The sequence below is a fragment of the Mastomys coucha genome, unplaced genomic scaffold (genome assembly GCF_008632895.1).
Source record: "Mastomys coucha isolate ucsf_1 unplaced genomic scaffold, UCSF_Mcou_1 pScaffold14, whole genome shotgun sequence".
NCBI classification, from domain to species: domain Eukaryota; kingdom Metazoa; phylum Chordata; class Mammalia; order Rodentia; family Muridae; genus Mastomys; species Mastomys coucha.
Window position 1 is genome coordinate 132,533,676 of NW_022196896.1, and position 13,757 is coordinate 132,547,432.

General features: G+C 45.9%; 1 protein-coding gene across 4 annotated transcripts in view; it reads right to left on the reverse strand.

The window, feature by feature from the left end:
• Positions 1–13,757, reverse strand: part of Arhgap28 (Rho GTPase activating protein 28) — a 173,841-nt gene that overhangs the window by 3,074 nt on the left and 157,010 nt on the right. For all 4 annotated transcript variants that reach the window (XM_031368647.1, XM_031368650.1, XM_031368649.1 and 1 more), the window contains exons 12-17: positions 12,614–12,696; positions 9,423–9,620; positions 8,664–8,777; positions 5,224–5,280; positions 3,508–3,632; positions 1,129–1,193 (exon numbers count right to left, since the gene is read on the reverse strand). In XM_031368647.1, coding sequence (XP_031224507.1) covers positions 1,129–1,193; positions 3,508–3,632; positions 5,224–5,280; positions 8,664–8,777; positions 9,423–9,620; positions 12,614–12,696 — 642 coding nt within the window. The remainder of the gene's footprint in view (positions 1–1,128; positions 1,194–3,507; positions 3,633–5,223; positions 5,281–8,663; positions 8,778–9,422; positions 9,621–12,613; positions 12,697–13,757) is intronic.

Sequence of the window (13,757 nt, forward strand, 5' to 3'; positions counted from 1 at the left end):
AGCCAATGGGAGATGCCCAGGCAGAGCGCTGCAAGAACCGCCCCAGCCAATGGGAGATGCCCAGGCAGTGCGCAGGGGGGCAGGCTGTGCAAGTGCCGTATCCAGAGGGTAGACCGGGAGGCCAGTCTGTGAAACTTTAGCAGGCAGGTGAATTTAAAGCAACAAGACTGTTGAGTTCACCTAAGAAGCTGTGTATACACCCAGACTTTCAAGGACTACAACCAAGAGAACTGAAAAGGAACCAGAGACTCGGAGACGCAGGAGGAAACTCAGAAACTCATGCTGTCCCCAGAAGCAGGTGGAGACAAGTGTTTTTCAGTCAGGGACGCTCAAGCCAGGCAGCTAACTTAGACCGAGGCAGTGCCTGTGTCTCAGTGCGAGCTCTTGGGTGCCCGGAAGGAGAGCATAATTTGGGTGAAGAGTTGGGGAGGATGCTTGACTAGAGTGGTTTCAAGAGAAAAGAAACTGGAAGAAGAAATGTGGGAGAGACAGCAGCAGTGTGTTGTAAAGCAGACAAAGTGGAGTAAAGAACCGGGAGTAGACTTGAAGGTGTTGGGCCACAGGTCCACCATTTTTCTAAGGTGTTCTGAAACTCCGGACCTTTCCCCTGTGTGAGATTGCTAGCATAGCAGTACAGTGCACAAGGCAGGCGGTGGTGTTGGTCTGTTGTTATGTATTACAATGCTAAATACTGGCCCTGGCTGCCCCCAGGGACAAGGAGGGTCTCACTAGACCCAAGTGATGCTATGTAACCTTGCCCTCAAGTTATCTCTGACTGATGAATGAAGATGCCTACAGACTATAGCTGGGCAGAGGAGAGATGGGCAGAGTTTTCATTCCCAGGGTTGGGGTTGGAGGAGAGACCACGAGGAAGGGAGGAAGAAGGTGAGAGAGGAGACACCCACACAATGGGGTTAGGTGAGTCATGAAAACATGGCCATGAGGGCTGGCCAATTGAAGTTAAGAGCTGCTTAAACTGAACATGGCAGGTTAAACCAGGGGTTACTGATGGAGAAGTAGGTTTTAATAGCACAGAGGGTAGATGCTTGCCCAGCTCAAGTGCTGATTAAGGCTTATTGTTCTATATATCATGGAATATGGGCATAGAGATTATTGAACAATCCTTACCTATATTTCCTCCAACTTCGTATAACCTTTGGTTTTGCATCTTAATACGTTCAGATGAACCGTGACTAAAAAACAAACAAACAAACAAACAAACAAAACAGCAGCAGTTTAGGGCTCCTTCTAAATCCACAGTGAATACTGACAGGTCATTGTATGTTGATGAAATACACCCCACAGAACTTTATCACAGCTGTTATCAAGACAACAGCAATGAGAACCTGAGTCTAAAGCAGCTGCTACAGCTGCCAATCAGTGGGATGCTGGGGAGGGGCGGCTGTCTAGAGTGGCTGAGACAGCTGCCAATCAGTGGTGTGCTGGGGAGGGGCGGCTGTCTAGAGTGGCCGAGACAGCTGCCAATCAGTGGGATGTTTGTGAGGGGCGGCTGTCTAGAGTGGCTAAGACTGCTGTCAATCAGTGGGATACAGGGGAGGTGGCTATGGTGACAGAGTACCGCAGTGCAGGAGTCAGCACTGCAGGAGAGAGGAGGCAATGTGGGCGTGGCTACCTGTTTCGGACTGCCCTGCCACTCAAGAGAAGCCAGGCTGATTTCTGTGTTGGCTAAGTCTGAATGGATTCCCTCTTGACCCGGGGTCACGGCCCTAAGCTTCCCTAGTGCTTTAACAACCACCTGAAGGCCATTTCTTTTCAAGTCTGCCATATAACAAAAAGTAGTCAGAGAAAGCAATTGCCTAATTCAACTTTTCTATCCCAGGGACAAGAGAATTCATGGGGAGACGAGCCAGGAGCAGTCTCCAACCCTGTAGAGAAGAGGAAGGTGCTTACTCCTCCTTCTTTATCACTCCCTTTGTATTTTTAGCAAAGTGATCTTTCTTTGAGGCGACTATAGATGTGGGTATCATTTTTAGTATCATACACGCTGCCCGCAGGTATCATTCATAGTCCCGCCAGCAGCAGCAGCAGCATCTTGAGACAACGTTGGCATAGATTCAGTCAATATGCCATTTCTACTGCCCTAGAACACCCACTGCCACCCTGTTTGGGTCTCACTTACCATCCAGTCCTTCCTACGCCTGAACCTGATCCTTCATTCCCGGCAAACAAGCATTACCTAGCCTGTATTCTTACAAGTTCCTTATTTTCCAAGTTTGGTAAGAACTGAGAGCACAGCTAGAATCCCTAGAGACCCAAGAGTCCTTTTTGTTTTTGTTGCAGAGAGTGTCTTGGGACCCAGCATGGTTTAGTCACTTATGCACTGAAGGATTTCTACAGTTTATCTGGTTTTGTTTAACAAAGCTGTTCTGGTGTTCTGGGTTATGTGAGTGGGTTGTCTTCAAATATGGGGAATAAATGTCCAGGACAATGGATGCTAGACCATATGGTCATTCATGTTATAACAAGCACACTGTCAGAGAGGCTTGTTAATCCCACCCCATCCCAGTCAAGAGTTTAGTACCAGGGTTCTAACACTACAGGCACTTTTATGTTGCCCTTAGAACTATGTCTGTCTTCCCCAGTCATAATCACTAACTAACCCCCATGTATCTGTCAGTTAAAAACCATTATACGCACAAAGTCACATGGCATGTACACCAAATGAAGCTGCTTCATCGGAATTTGCTCTGAACACTTACAGATATACACAAATTTCACTAGAAATAATACAACCTGCATCTACGTTCCAACTAATAAATCTAATCAGGTGCTTCTTGTCATTTGTAAACGGTAGGGTCAGCTGCTTCTATGTGAGTCCGCATGCCTATAAGGTTGGCTAATGCTTTTTTTATGGACACTTCTGGGGATACGTGCCAAGAGCTGTGGGCACCATTCAGACGCTGTGGGTGAGGGCTTACAGGTTTTAAAAGGAGCCATAATGGTGTCCAGGGAGCTACATGGTACTTCTGGAACTGAGATATTGACAAAACCAACTGCCATATTTCTTGTTCTAATGAAAGATAAAACTCATTGACCAAGTCTCATTTTCAAGAAAAGAATCATGGGGCTGGGGAGGCTACTCAGCCATTAAGAAGGCTTGCCTGTCTTCCAGTAAACCAAGTTTAATTCCCAGCACCCACATTAGGTGGCTCACAATTGCCCGTAACTCCAGCTCCAAGGGATCCAATTGGGCCTCTGTGGGTACCTTCACACAAGGCAGATAACATATGCAAAAAAAAAAAAAAAAAAAAAAAAAAAAAAAAAAAAGATCAAAATAAATCTTAGTAAGAGAACCGCATTGTACCATCTCCTTTAGAACCCAGCCTGCTGGTGATAGTCCTACTGTCCAGCCATCTTAACCTGTATAATCTACCTGTAAACCTACAAGGCCTGCCTGCTGCACGCCCATCTGGGGGCGTGGCCTGAAACAAGGCCTGCCTGCTGCACGCCCATCTGGGGGCGTGGCCTGAAGACAGGTGCACTTACCTGTTCTCATACTGAAACTTCGCCAGGATATCTTTGGCTTTCGTCTGACTGTTGAGCTGAATGGCCATGGACACTTTGGAAAGAAGCGGAGCATGGACCCTTATGACACCTTCTGGCACATCAGACTGTCATTGAGGAAAGAGCCAAACTCGGTCAGATTAGGGTGAATGTCAGGCCATTGACTGCACTCGGGAGGTGGAAATCAGGGACTTTGAATGAGGAGCACCGGCACACATGACCAATGCTCGGCTGGACTGGAGCATGCCTTCCTTCTTTTCTAGAAGACAAGCCACCACATCCGACCTGAGACTCTACTCTCACTGCACCTGTAGGCATCCCTCAAGCGCCTGGGGATCACAGGGAAGAAAACGTGGATTCTGACAAATATTCTGACAAAGGGTTTTTATCAGTATCTTTACAGAACAATAGCCTCAAAGCCTTAATTTAAATATATACACACATACGTATAATGAAATATATATATCAGTGTTTTTATTAAATATATATGCATGTATATATAAATCTAATGATACTTATAATATCTTTATATATGTACATATATATTAAATGATATCTATCAGTTATCTTTATTGAACAATGTCCTAAAACCCTACTTTAAGATGTACACACACACAGGTATATACATGTGTATGAGTTGCTACAATGCATGCCCTAGAACACTATGTTAGCTGTTCTCTTGAAATAATATAGTGACATTTTAACCCACAGAAATAGAAATAGACTCAAGTGTAAATAGAATTAGTAAATTAGTAATTAGTAAAGATGTAGTCAACCCAAACTACCTTACTGTGATAAGAGCTGTGTCCTAAGGAGTGGAGAAGAATCAAAGGATACACAGTGAGAACACCACGGCAAGACAATGGTGGAGACTAGAGGGACATACACACAGAGCCAAGGGAAGGCAATGGTGGAGACTAGAGGGACACACACACAGAGCCAAGGGAAGGCAATGGTGGAGACTAGAGGGACACACATACAGAGCACCAAGGGAAGGCAATGGTGGAGACTAGAGGGACACACATACAGAGCACCAAGGGAAGGCAATGGTGGAGACTAGAGGGACACACACACAGAGCCAAGGGAAGGCAATGGTGGGAACTAGGGGGGACACATGCATATAATCTTCATATTCAGGCCATGGAGGTAAAATAGCTCTGTTAGTTTAAGGCTAGCCTTGGCTACATGGTGAGACCATCTCGAAGATGAAAAATAACAGAAGTGATAGAAGGCTTCCTGCTTGTTTGGTGTACATAGTGCCCCATGTCCACTTCCCAGCATCACACTCACACTCAAACACTCACATACAAACACACACTCACATACAAACACACATATTCAAACACTCACACATACTCACACACAAACACACACACTCAAACACTCACATACACATACTCACACAAACACACATATTCAAACACTCACACACATGCTCACACATACACACAAACATACATGCTTCACACACACAGACATACTCAAACACTCTCCCCCACAAACACACACACTCAAAACACTCACACACATGCTCACACTCACACACACACACACACTCAAACACTCACATACACAAACACACATACTCAGACACACATTCTCACACTCACGCAAACATACATGCTCAAACACTCACACACATGCACACACACACAAACACACACACAGACATCCCACTAGTCAGAAAAAAAACCTTACCATTCTTCTTGAGGAGGGTGATTTCTGTGGTACCTTTGAGGTCTTGGGGCTTGAAACCTAAAGAAAACACATTACATCTTTCAGATTGACCCTGAGAATCCCACAATCCTTGTGGAAAATGTTTGGGTATTTATTAAATGATGCAGTGCCTATGCGCACTGACTCCACAATCCCTCATTTATAAATCCAACTTTGAACAGATTTCCACTGTGAAAACAGAGATGTATATGCTAGTTTATTCACGGAAGTTCAAATCATAAGAGAACCAGATCGGATGCCGGTGGGGTTCACTGTTCTGGGTGGCCTAACCAAGCTATTGTCCATCCGTACACAAATACAGAGAGGAAGCACAGAGGATTGGGCACACTACGATAGGGTGCACACTACTGCTTCTAAAGCAACTGAAGCAGGACAAGAGACAGCGTTTCCTGTATGCTGCCAGTCACTTGAGGTAGGGGGAGTGCATGCTATCACCACTGAGATTGTCAGAGCATTGGGTCTAAAACCCATACACACCAACACCCACTAGTCCTCATGCGGGGCCTTGGAGAACATGACACAGGTACACCTCACCCGCACACATCCTCCCAGAACACTTTAAGTCATGTTCAGCTGGAGTGTCATAACTCACACACATAAAAACACTGTCAATAAGCTGCCATGCATCATGTTGAGAAGACTTAGCACCGGAAAGGATCTGTACTCGTTCAGAACCAACACAGCAGTGACTTACGGATGTTTCCAATATTCACAGGCACCGCCTGTTGTCGATACAGAGGATCGAGTGTACTCATGTCTGGTACACAAGCACAGAGAATCTGGTGTGGACATACGTGCGGGTTCAGCGGACATCCTGCCTGGGTCCTCCTGTTTTCTCCAAGGGTATAAGTCAGCAGTGACTAAGTTTTATTTTACAGCCTTACCAAGTTTTCATTTTATTTATTTATTACTTCTTTGGGGGTATATATGTCTGTGCAGATCAGAGGACAGCTTGGGAGGGTCAGCTCTTCCCTTTCACCCCGTGGGTCCCAGGGATTGAAAGCAGGCTTTCAGGGCCATGCAGAAAGCACCGGAGACACCTCACTAGCTCTTTCCAATGTTCTGAATTTGTACCTTGCTGATTGATTGTTTCAATCAAGATTATGCACAAAGGCGTGGCATGATGGAGTCGAAGCATTTTGTCTTTAGGTGCCTACAACTGTAGAATGTACAGTGCTCTGTAGACCATCAAAGCATTAAAATAACTGGCATCCCTACAACACTGTAGCTTGTAAACAGACTTTATGACACAGTTTATAAACCCTGTGAGAATCCACCCTTATGACGAGACTGTGAAATGAATGCCATGGTCTGTCCTGGAATTTGTATGATAAGAACACCAGGCTTGCAAGCTGAGTTGGGGCAGGACCTTCTAATTGCACTGGGACCTTCTAACTGCACTGGGACCTTCTAACTGTACCATACTTTTCTCACTAAACCCTTCCAGAATGAAAATGACAAGCGTACAAACCCCCAAACCACCAGTACGCACCTGTCAGAGCTCTGGACACTAACAGTGCAGCCGAGGAAGGCCCAAGGTGGGTTCCACTGTACCTTCTAGCAGGCTCTGAGAGGAAGAAACTGGCTCAAGCCCTATGGATCTAACTTCTAAAGTGGCCACACTGGCCATACTATAACATTCAGAATGTTTATTCTTTAATAAAAGTTACTACCCAGTCAAAAAAGGCCAGCCATACACATCCAAACTAGTGAACAAAGATGTTTCAATAGTTCCTAAAAGAACTGTCTCTAAGGAAATCCAGATGTTGGACTCAAACTGAAAAACCTGTCAAATTAACCAACCTGCTGGTTCCGGCGAGGAGCTAGTTTGCTTGCGGAGCGACTGCCCGGCTGCTTAGCCAGGCTCTGAGTTTGACCCCAGCACAAAACAATAAGAAAGGTTGTTATTTGGGGGAGGGGGGTAAGATATCATTTTCCATGCAATCAATAAGTGGGATACAGGCATTAGTTGCGATTAATTGTGAGTATATCAATGAGTACTAACTAGTATCTGACATCCCCCCCCCACCGCCTTGGCAAACACTGCACCCCTTCCTTCAGGCCCCATGCTGGTCCTTTCTCCCTTCACTGGAGCTTAGAACCCACTTCCTTCATTGTTGTGCACAAATCCACAATGGCACTTGTATCTGTATCATTGTTGTATCAGTGGTCCTGGCTCATTGTCCCCATAGCTGCTCTCACACTCTTGCATACTCCTGAATATTCATGGCACTTAGATCCCTTATCCTCTAAATTGCTATACTTTTTCTTTTTTCTTTTCTTTCTTTCTTTCTTTCTTTCTTTCTTTCTTTCTTTTTGTTTTTGTTTTTGTTTTTTTAACAAAATGAGTTACAAGATTTTGCACTCTCAGAGTTGAATAAAATCAATGCCTGGAATGAACTGCCACCCTACATTTAATTAAAGTAAGATAATTATTTTGAAAAATATTTCTATGTCTATCTCCATATACACAAGTGTGCTCAATACAAATTTCGCTATGAATTAATTTATTTTTTTTAAAAAAATAGACAATTATCTCTCCCATTTTTTGACCATCAAAGAAATGTCTTTTCTTACTTATTTGATATGCTCTCACAGGCATGTTCTTGCTGCTGCAGAAGGATACCCTGACTAAACCAGCTGAAGGGAGAAAGGGCTCATTTTGGCTGATGGCCCCACAGGTATGCACGCACCATGGCAGAAGGGCAGGGCAGCAGCAGCAGCAGGGACCTGACAGTTCACACCACAGCCACACCCAGGAGGCAGAGAGTGGAGAGGAGGTGAGGCCGGGCAGGGACCTGGCAGTTCACACCACAGCTACACCCAGGAGACAGAGAGTGGAGAGGAGGTGAGGCCGGGCAGGGACCTGACAGTTCACACCATAGCCACACTCAGGAGGCAGAGAGTGGAGAGGAGGTGAGGCCGGGCAGAAACCTGACAGTTCACACCACAGCCACACCCAGGAGGCAGAGAGTGGAGAGGAAGTGAGGCCAGGCAATAAGCCCTCTAGGACCCCAACCCTCAGTGACCCACATCCCTCCAGAGAGGCCTCTACCTCCTAAAAGTTCCACAACATTCCCAAATGGCCACCAGCCAAGGACCAAGTGTTCAGACCTAGGAGCCTCTGGGGGACACTTCACATTCAAGCCTGACAACCTGCCTGCCTGTAAACCACTAAAGGGGCATCTAACTGTCATTCCTGGAATACCACATGGTCTTCAGGAGACTGACACGTCAAGGACTCTAACCCCAAAGCATGTAACCCACACAACAGAACGACCCTGGTGTCTGCTGATTGGGACTTTCCACAGTATCTGTGTGGATATTAGCATCATTCTCCTGTAAGAAGTGAAAGCTGAGCCCTGCTGTGGCTCTACCCACTGCCCCACTGACGCTCTCACCTCCCGCTCCAGGGTCTTCCTCCTGAGCAGCTTCTTCATACTTGGGAGCTGCTTCTTCAACAGCAGGGTGGCTTCATTCATCCTTCTTACTTGGGTGATCAAGAAAGATGGAACCTGGAGGAGAAAGCAAGCCTTGAGTGGAAGGAGGCACATGATAAATTCAGCCTTTGGATATGGAAATGTTGCTTCAGCCCTCATTGTCCTGGAACCCCAGAGCTGCGACGTTCATCGAGATTGGAAAATTGAGGAGGGTTTCAGTTTAGAAGAGAAAACATGCTTTGAGCATGTCTACAGAGTGCCCCACTGTTCCTCCGTCTCCAAGAGGAACTAGCTCCCAACCCCTTTGGATTCTGGAATCCTGACTGCCGAGACATGGTACAGTGTTTGCACATAACCTGCAAGGATCCTCCTCTATACTTAAAATCAACTTCTGGTGATTCACAATGTCTGATCCGATGCAAATGTGGTATAGGACAGTGTTTTATTCGGCCTTTTAGGGACTGGTGCCAAGGAAGTTTGATACATATATACAATTTTGGGAGGCTCTTTAGAGTTACACTTGGTTAAATCCAGAGCCGAGGAACCCGTGAATGGGGAAGGTTGACTGTATGTGGATGCCACAAGCAACCTTGAATTATTTTTCTCACATTTCTGCCTCTTTTTATCTCTAAGAGTCACTTGTTCCCGAGCTTTTGCATCTCCCTGCAGATGCATCTTTCACAGGGACATTGGACAGCCATCAAAGCCTTACTCACTCACCTTCCACAGGATTTTCTGGTACTTCAGCATCAGGCGGATGATGTGGGCTGCAGTGTTGGCCAGCAGCAGTTCCTCATAGTCAGAGTGCTTGCTTCTGCTGAAGAACAGGTTGGGCGCCATCACTGTGGAAATGTTCCACAGGCTCATGCGGTTCTTAGATTCGTTGGCAATCACTTTATTGAAGAATGTCATCAGAGCCTAACAAGAGACAGGAGAACTTAGTCACACCCCTGTGAACCACTGATGGGCTTCTCTAATGGTGACCACTCATCCCCTACAGCCCTTCACTGGGTTGCTAGGAACGTGCCCGAAGGCCAGGATGAGCAAATGTGTCCTATGTCCTCTTAAATTGCTTAGAAGAAACATGAGCAGTTAATTCAACTGTCTGCTTCATAAAATAATTCCCTTCTTACAGGTTTATTACCATGGAGTCTACAGATAATAGACTTTCTTTCTAATCCTAAACAAGCTTGACAAATATTGAAATTAAACATCAACCGGGGAGAGGAAAACACTGCCGCTCAAACAAAATAAATGCAATTTTGTCGTGAAGGAAGGAAAATAACTCTTTAAGTAAAAACGCCCTCAACTGAAAGCCCTGCTGCCAATAGCAATTTACTGTTTCTCTGAGGAAAAAACAAACAAACAAACATTTAAGCAACAGGAGCCTCTCCTCCCTCTGCTGGAACGCAAAGGCAAGCAAACATTTCAAAACATGACTTTAGACAGATCATCTTTCTGAAATTGCTCATGTTCTTGTTTGGTTGTTTATACTGGCCTCCAACTTGTGATCTCCCTGCCTCAGATCCCTAAGTGCTAGCGTTACATGCATGCACCACGATGCCTGATTCTTTTGACTTTTTTTTTTAATTATAAACTCTTCACCTGGAAGAGTAAATGTTTATGTGCAGCTTTTGTAAGTATTAAAAGAAAAGACAAAGAAACTTGGTAATTTTCAAAGGGCGCTAAACTCCCAAAGTACAGACCTTTACAAGAACCATTGGCACTTCACCAAGAGGTTGCAACGCCCAGAGGGAACTCTTTGCTTTCTCAAGTCTGGATTCTACCAATCTCCCCCCTCTCCCCGGTGTGTGTGTGTGTGTGTGTGTGTGTGTGTGTGTGTGTGTGTGTGTGTGTAGACATGCATGTGCCATGGTACATGTGCAGAGGGCAGAGAGCGACTCTTAGGTGTCTTGTCTTCTCCTGTCTGGGATCTGGGGATTGAAATGGAGCAGGCTTATCTTTTGACACAGGGTGCATCACTGAAGCTGAAGCTTGCTAATTCAGCTCGACCATGTGCCTAGCAAGGCTCTGGAACAGTCCTGTCTCTTCCTCCAGGTGGTGGGATTACAGACACAGGCTGCCACTAGGGCTTTCCCATGGTTGGAGGGGACTGGAATTTGTGCTCTCAGAATTTCATCAGGAGCATTTTATTAACGGATCCACCCCTGGCCCTCCCACAGTCTCATGATTAGGACATGTTTAACATGTCTTTTTAATAGCTTACGCTTCCTTGCGAGTCTATGACTCAGACATGATTCTCAGTAATTGATACTATTTTCCTTCACTCACTATCTGTGTATAAACTTTACCAGGCAGATACTACTGTAATGATTGTACAGGCAGGAGATCGGGTTAGGAAGGTGGAATGAGGCGACCATACAGCATCAGTCCTTTAAGTGGGGGCACCAAGGATCTCAGGTAAGGAAGCACATTGCCCAGTTGAGTTTCTGCCTTCTTTACAGCCAGCGGCTCTAATCCGAGCTCCAACATATTAGAACGGAAAGACAAAGACTGTGCGCTCTCCCTCCCTCCCTCCCTCTCTCTCCCTCCCTCTCTCTCTCTCTCTGTCTCTTCTCTCTCTCTCTCTCTCTCTCTCTCTCTCTCTCTCTCTCTCTCTGTCTCTCTGTCTCTGTGTGTGTATGTGTGTGTGTGTGTAAAGTTTCCAGCATCCCACCATCTTCCTCTCAGATGTACAGAATTTCTTGTCAATTTTTCCATCCTTGCTCATAGGAAAGGATGGTCATCTGACTAAGATATCTGAAATCAGATGGAGTTTTGTGATAAAAATAACACTGTTTGGGGGGCACCAGAAAAAAATAAGGTCTGTAACTTTTGGAAAAGTATTGAATGATACTCAAAACTGACATTTGGTTGCTGTGCTGGCCTTGCACTGAGGATGGAAAATAATGCTGTTTTATGCTGTGGAGGCAAGCTACATAACCATTGTGTCTCATCACACCGGCAAGTCCATACCGGCCTTCTCAACAATCAATCCTCTTGCCTCAGACTCCCAGGGCTAGGGCTATGGGCATGCGCCACATGTTTTTTTTTAACTTAACCAAGTGTTTCCACTCTTAGAAACCCCCTTGCCCCACTTCCCCCCAAAAAGCATGCAGAGAGAAAGCAACCTGGCATCTCCATTTTCTTCTTTCTTTTGACTGGCCTTAAAATTAAGGGCTCTTTCATCTTGTCTTACTTCAGTGTCAATTCAGAGGGTCCAAGCGCCTGTTGTGCCTATACCAGCAAACTCTAAGAGCATACTCGTCATCAAAATTGCAAGAGAGAATCCCGAATTTTACAGCACACAACAAAGAAACAGGCCTGGATGCTAGGGAAGGCAGAGGGGAGGAGCCACGGGTGCGAGTGCAGCAGATGCTCTGTCGACAACGGTCAACAGAGAAGATGCTTCTCTGCGCCCCTCTCTCCCCACCCTGAAAGATGCTCAGACCCTTGAGGGTGATATCCAAACTCCTAAAACTTAGAGCTATTTAAATTATATTGTCTCTATTTTTTCTAAAACGGGAACATTCTAGAAACCTCACGCAGTCCAATGGTCTCAGATGCCCTCGTCAAAGGCTCGTTGGAATTATTCCCCCACCAGGCTGCAATGAGTTCCAGATAGAACTGTATTCTTATAAGGTATTAACTGCTCTCACTTACTCCAGATCCAGGTTCCAGTAAGCCTCTTGTCTTTCTCTCCTTTGTTCCCCACACTTAACCCTGTTTAGATTCTCAGCATCCCTCAGCGCAACTAAATGTTGATGTTCAGAAAGAGTTCTAGAATCTCCATCCTTTGTGTGTGCCTCTCGGCAGTGTCACAAAGAGCATGCAAGGTGGTGGGGGCTGCACCATGCAGACAGCTTTGTGAGCTGTCACACCTCTGCTTCCCCCAGATGAGCCCCACTTACCTGGGCTGTGTCTCTGTTGGCGTCAGGCAGGGCCATGACCATGAGGTGCAAGGCTTGAAACTGCACTTTGATGTCAGGCCCTCCTAACAAGAAGACAGAAATAATCACACGCTTGAAACCACACTGATGCGTTCTGACAGCAATCATGGGAACATCTGGTTGCGCAGGAGGGCTCTGACAGCTTAGTGGGAAGGGCCCAGCTTTTGAGCTCAACAATGTTAATTTGTTCATTTGGACAAGAGCCTCAGTCTGTCACCTCCCTTTCAATCCCAGGATGCCTGTTTTTAGGCAGGTTGCCAAAAAGTTTCTTTAAATAATTATAGATTTATAGGGCAGTTTCCTTTTCAGGGTGTGTCCCCAGACCTTTGCATTACGCTATGAACAGAGGACAAGGTTCAATTCTAGAGCAAGTAAGCACTGCGCTCAAGGACACAGCAGCCCACAGCCACTAAGCACATATGTTCTGGAGCCAAGTTCGAATCCTGCACTCAGTACTAATGCATTGACCCTTTTTGCATATACACAGTGCTGGCATGAAGATTATACAAGGTCGTATGCACACGATGTTCAATTCAATACCTAGAAACAGTTGTCATCATACGTGCAGACACATTGCTTATATGACCAGTGCTATTTATTCCCTCTCACATAGACATTTGGGGAAGTGGCTAGTTTTGGAGACTGCTAAGAGAGAACGTTACTCCATAATGACACAAGATGGCACCAGAGGGTCAGCTTCACACTCAGGGAGTCCATCCACACGGAATAATCAATGCTGGAAATTTAAAGTGCTTTTCTCTTTGTGTCCTCTTCCAAATGCTCTGCTGGTGAAGAGTACCTGCAGAAGCATGGGCTCTGAGTCCTGGGGAGTTCTCAGATGCAGGGCAGAAGCATGGGCTCTGAGTCCTGGGGAGTTCTCAGATGCAGGGCAGAAGTATGGGCTCTGAGTCCTGGGGAGTTCTCAGATGCAGGGCATGGGCTCTGAGTCCTGCGGAGTTCTCAGATGCAGGCTACCTTTACAATCCCTTCACAGACTGGCTGAGACCTTCGGTTGTTAGTAAAAGCACTGAGCAGCATAGTAAGGGAAACTTCAACTGAGAACCTACTGCAGCCATGAGCGTGTGTGTGTGTGTGTGTGTGTGTG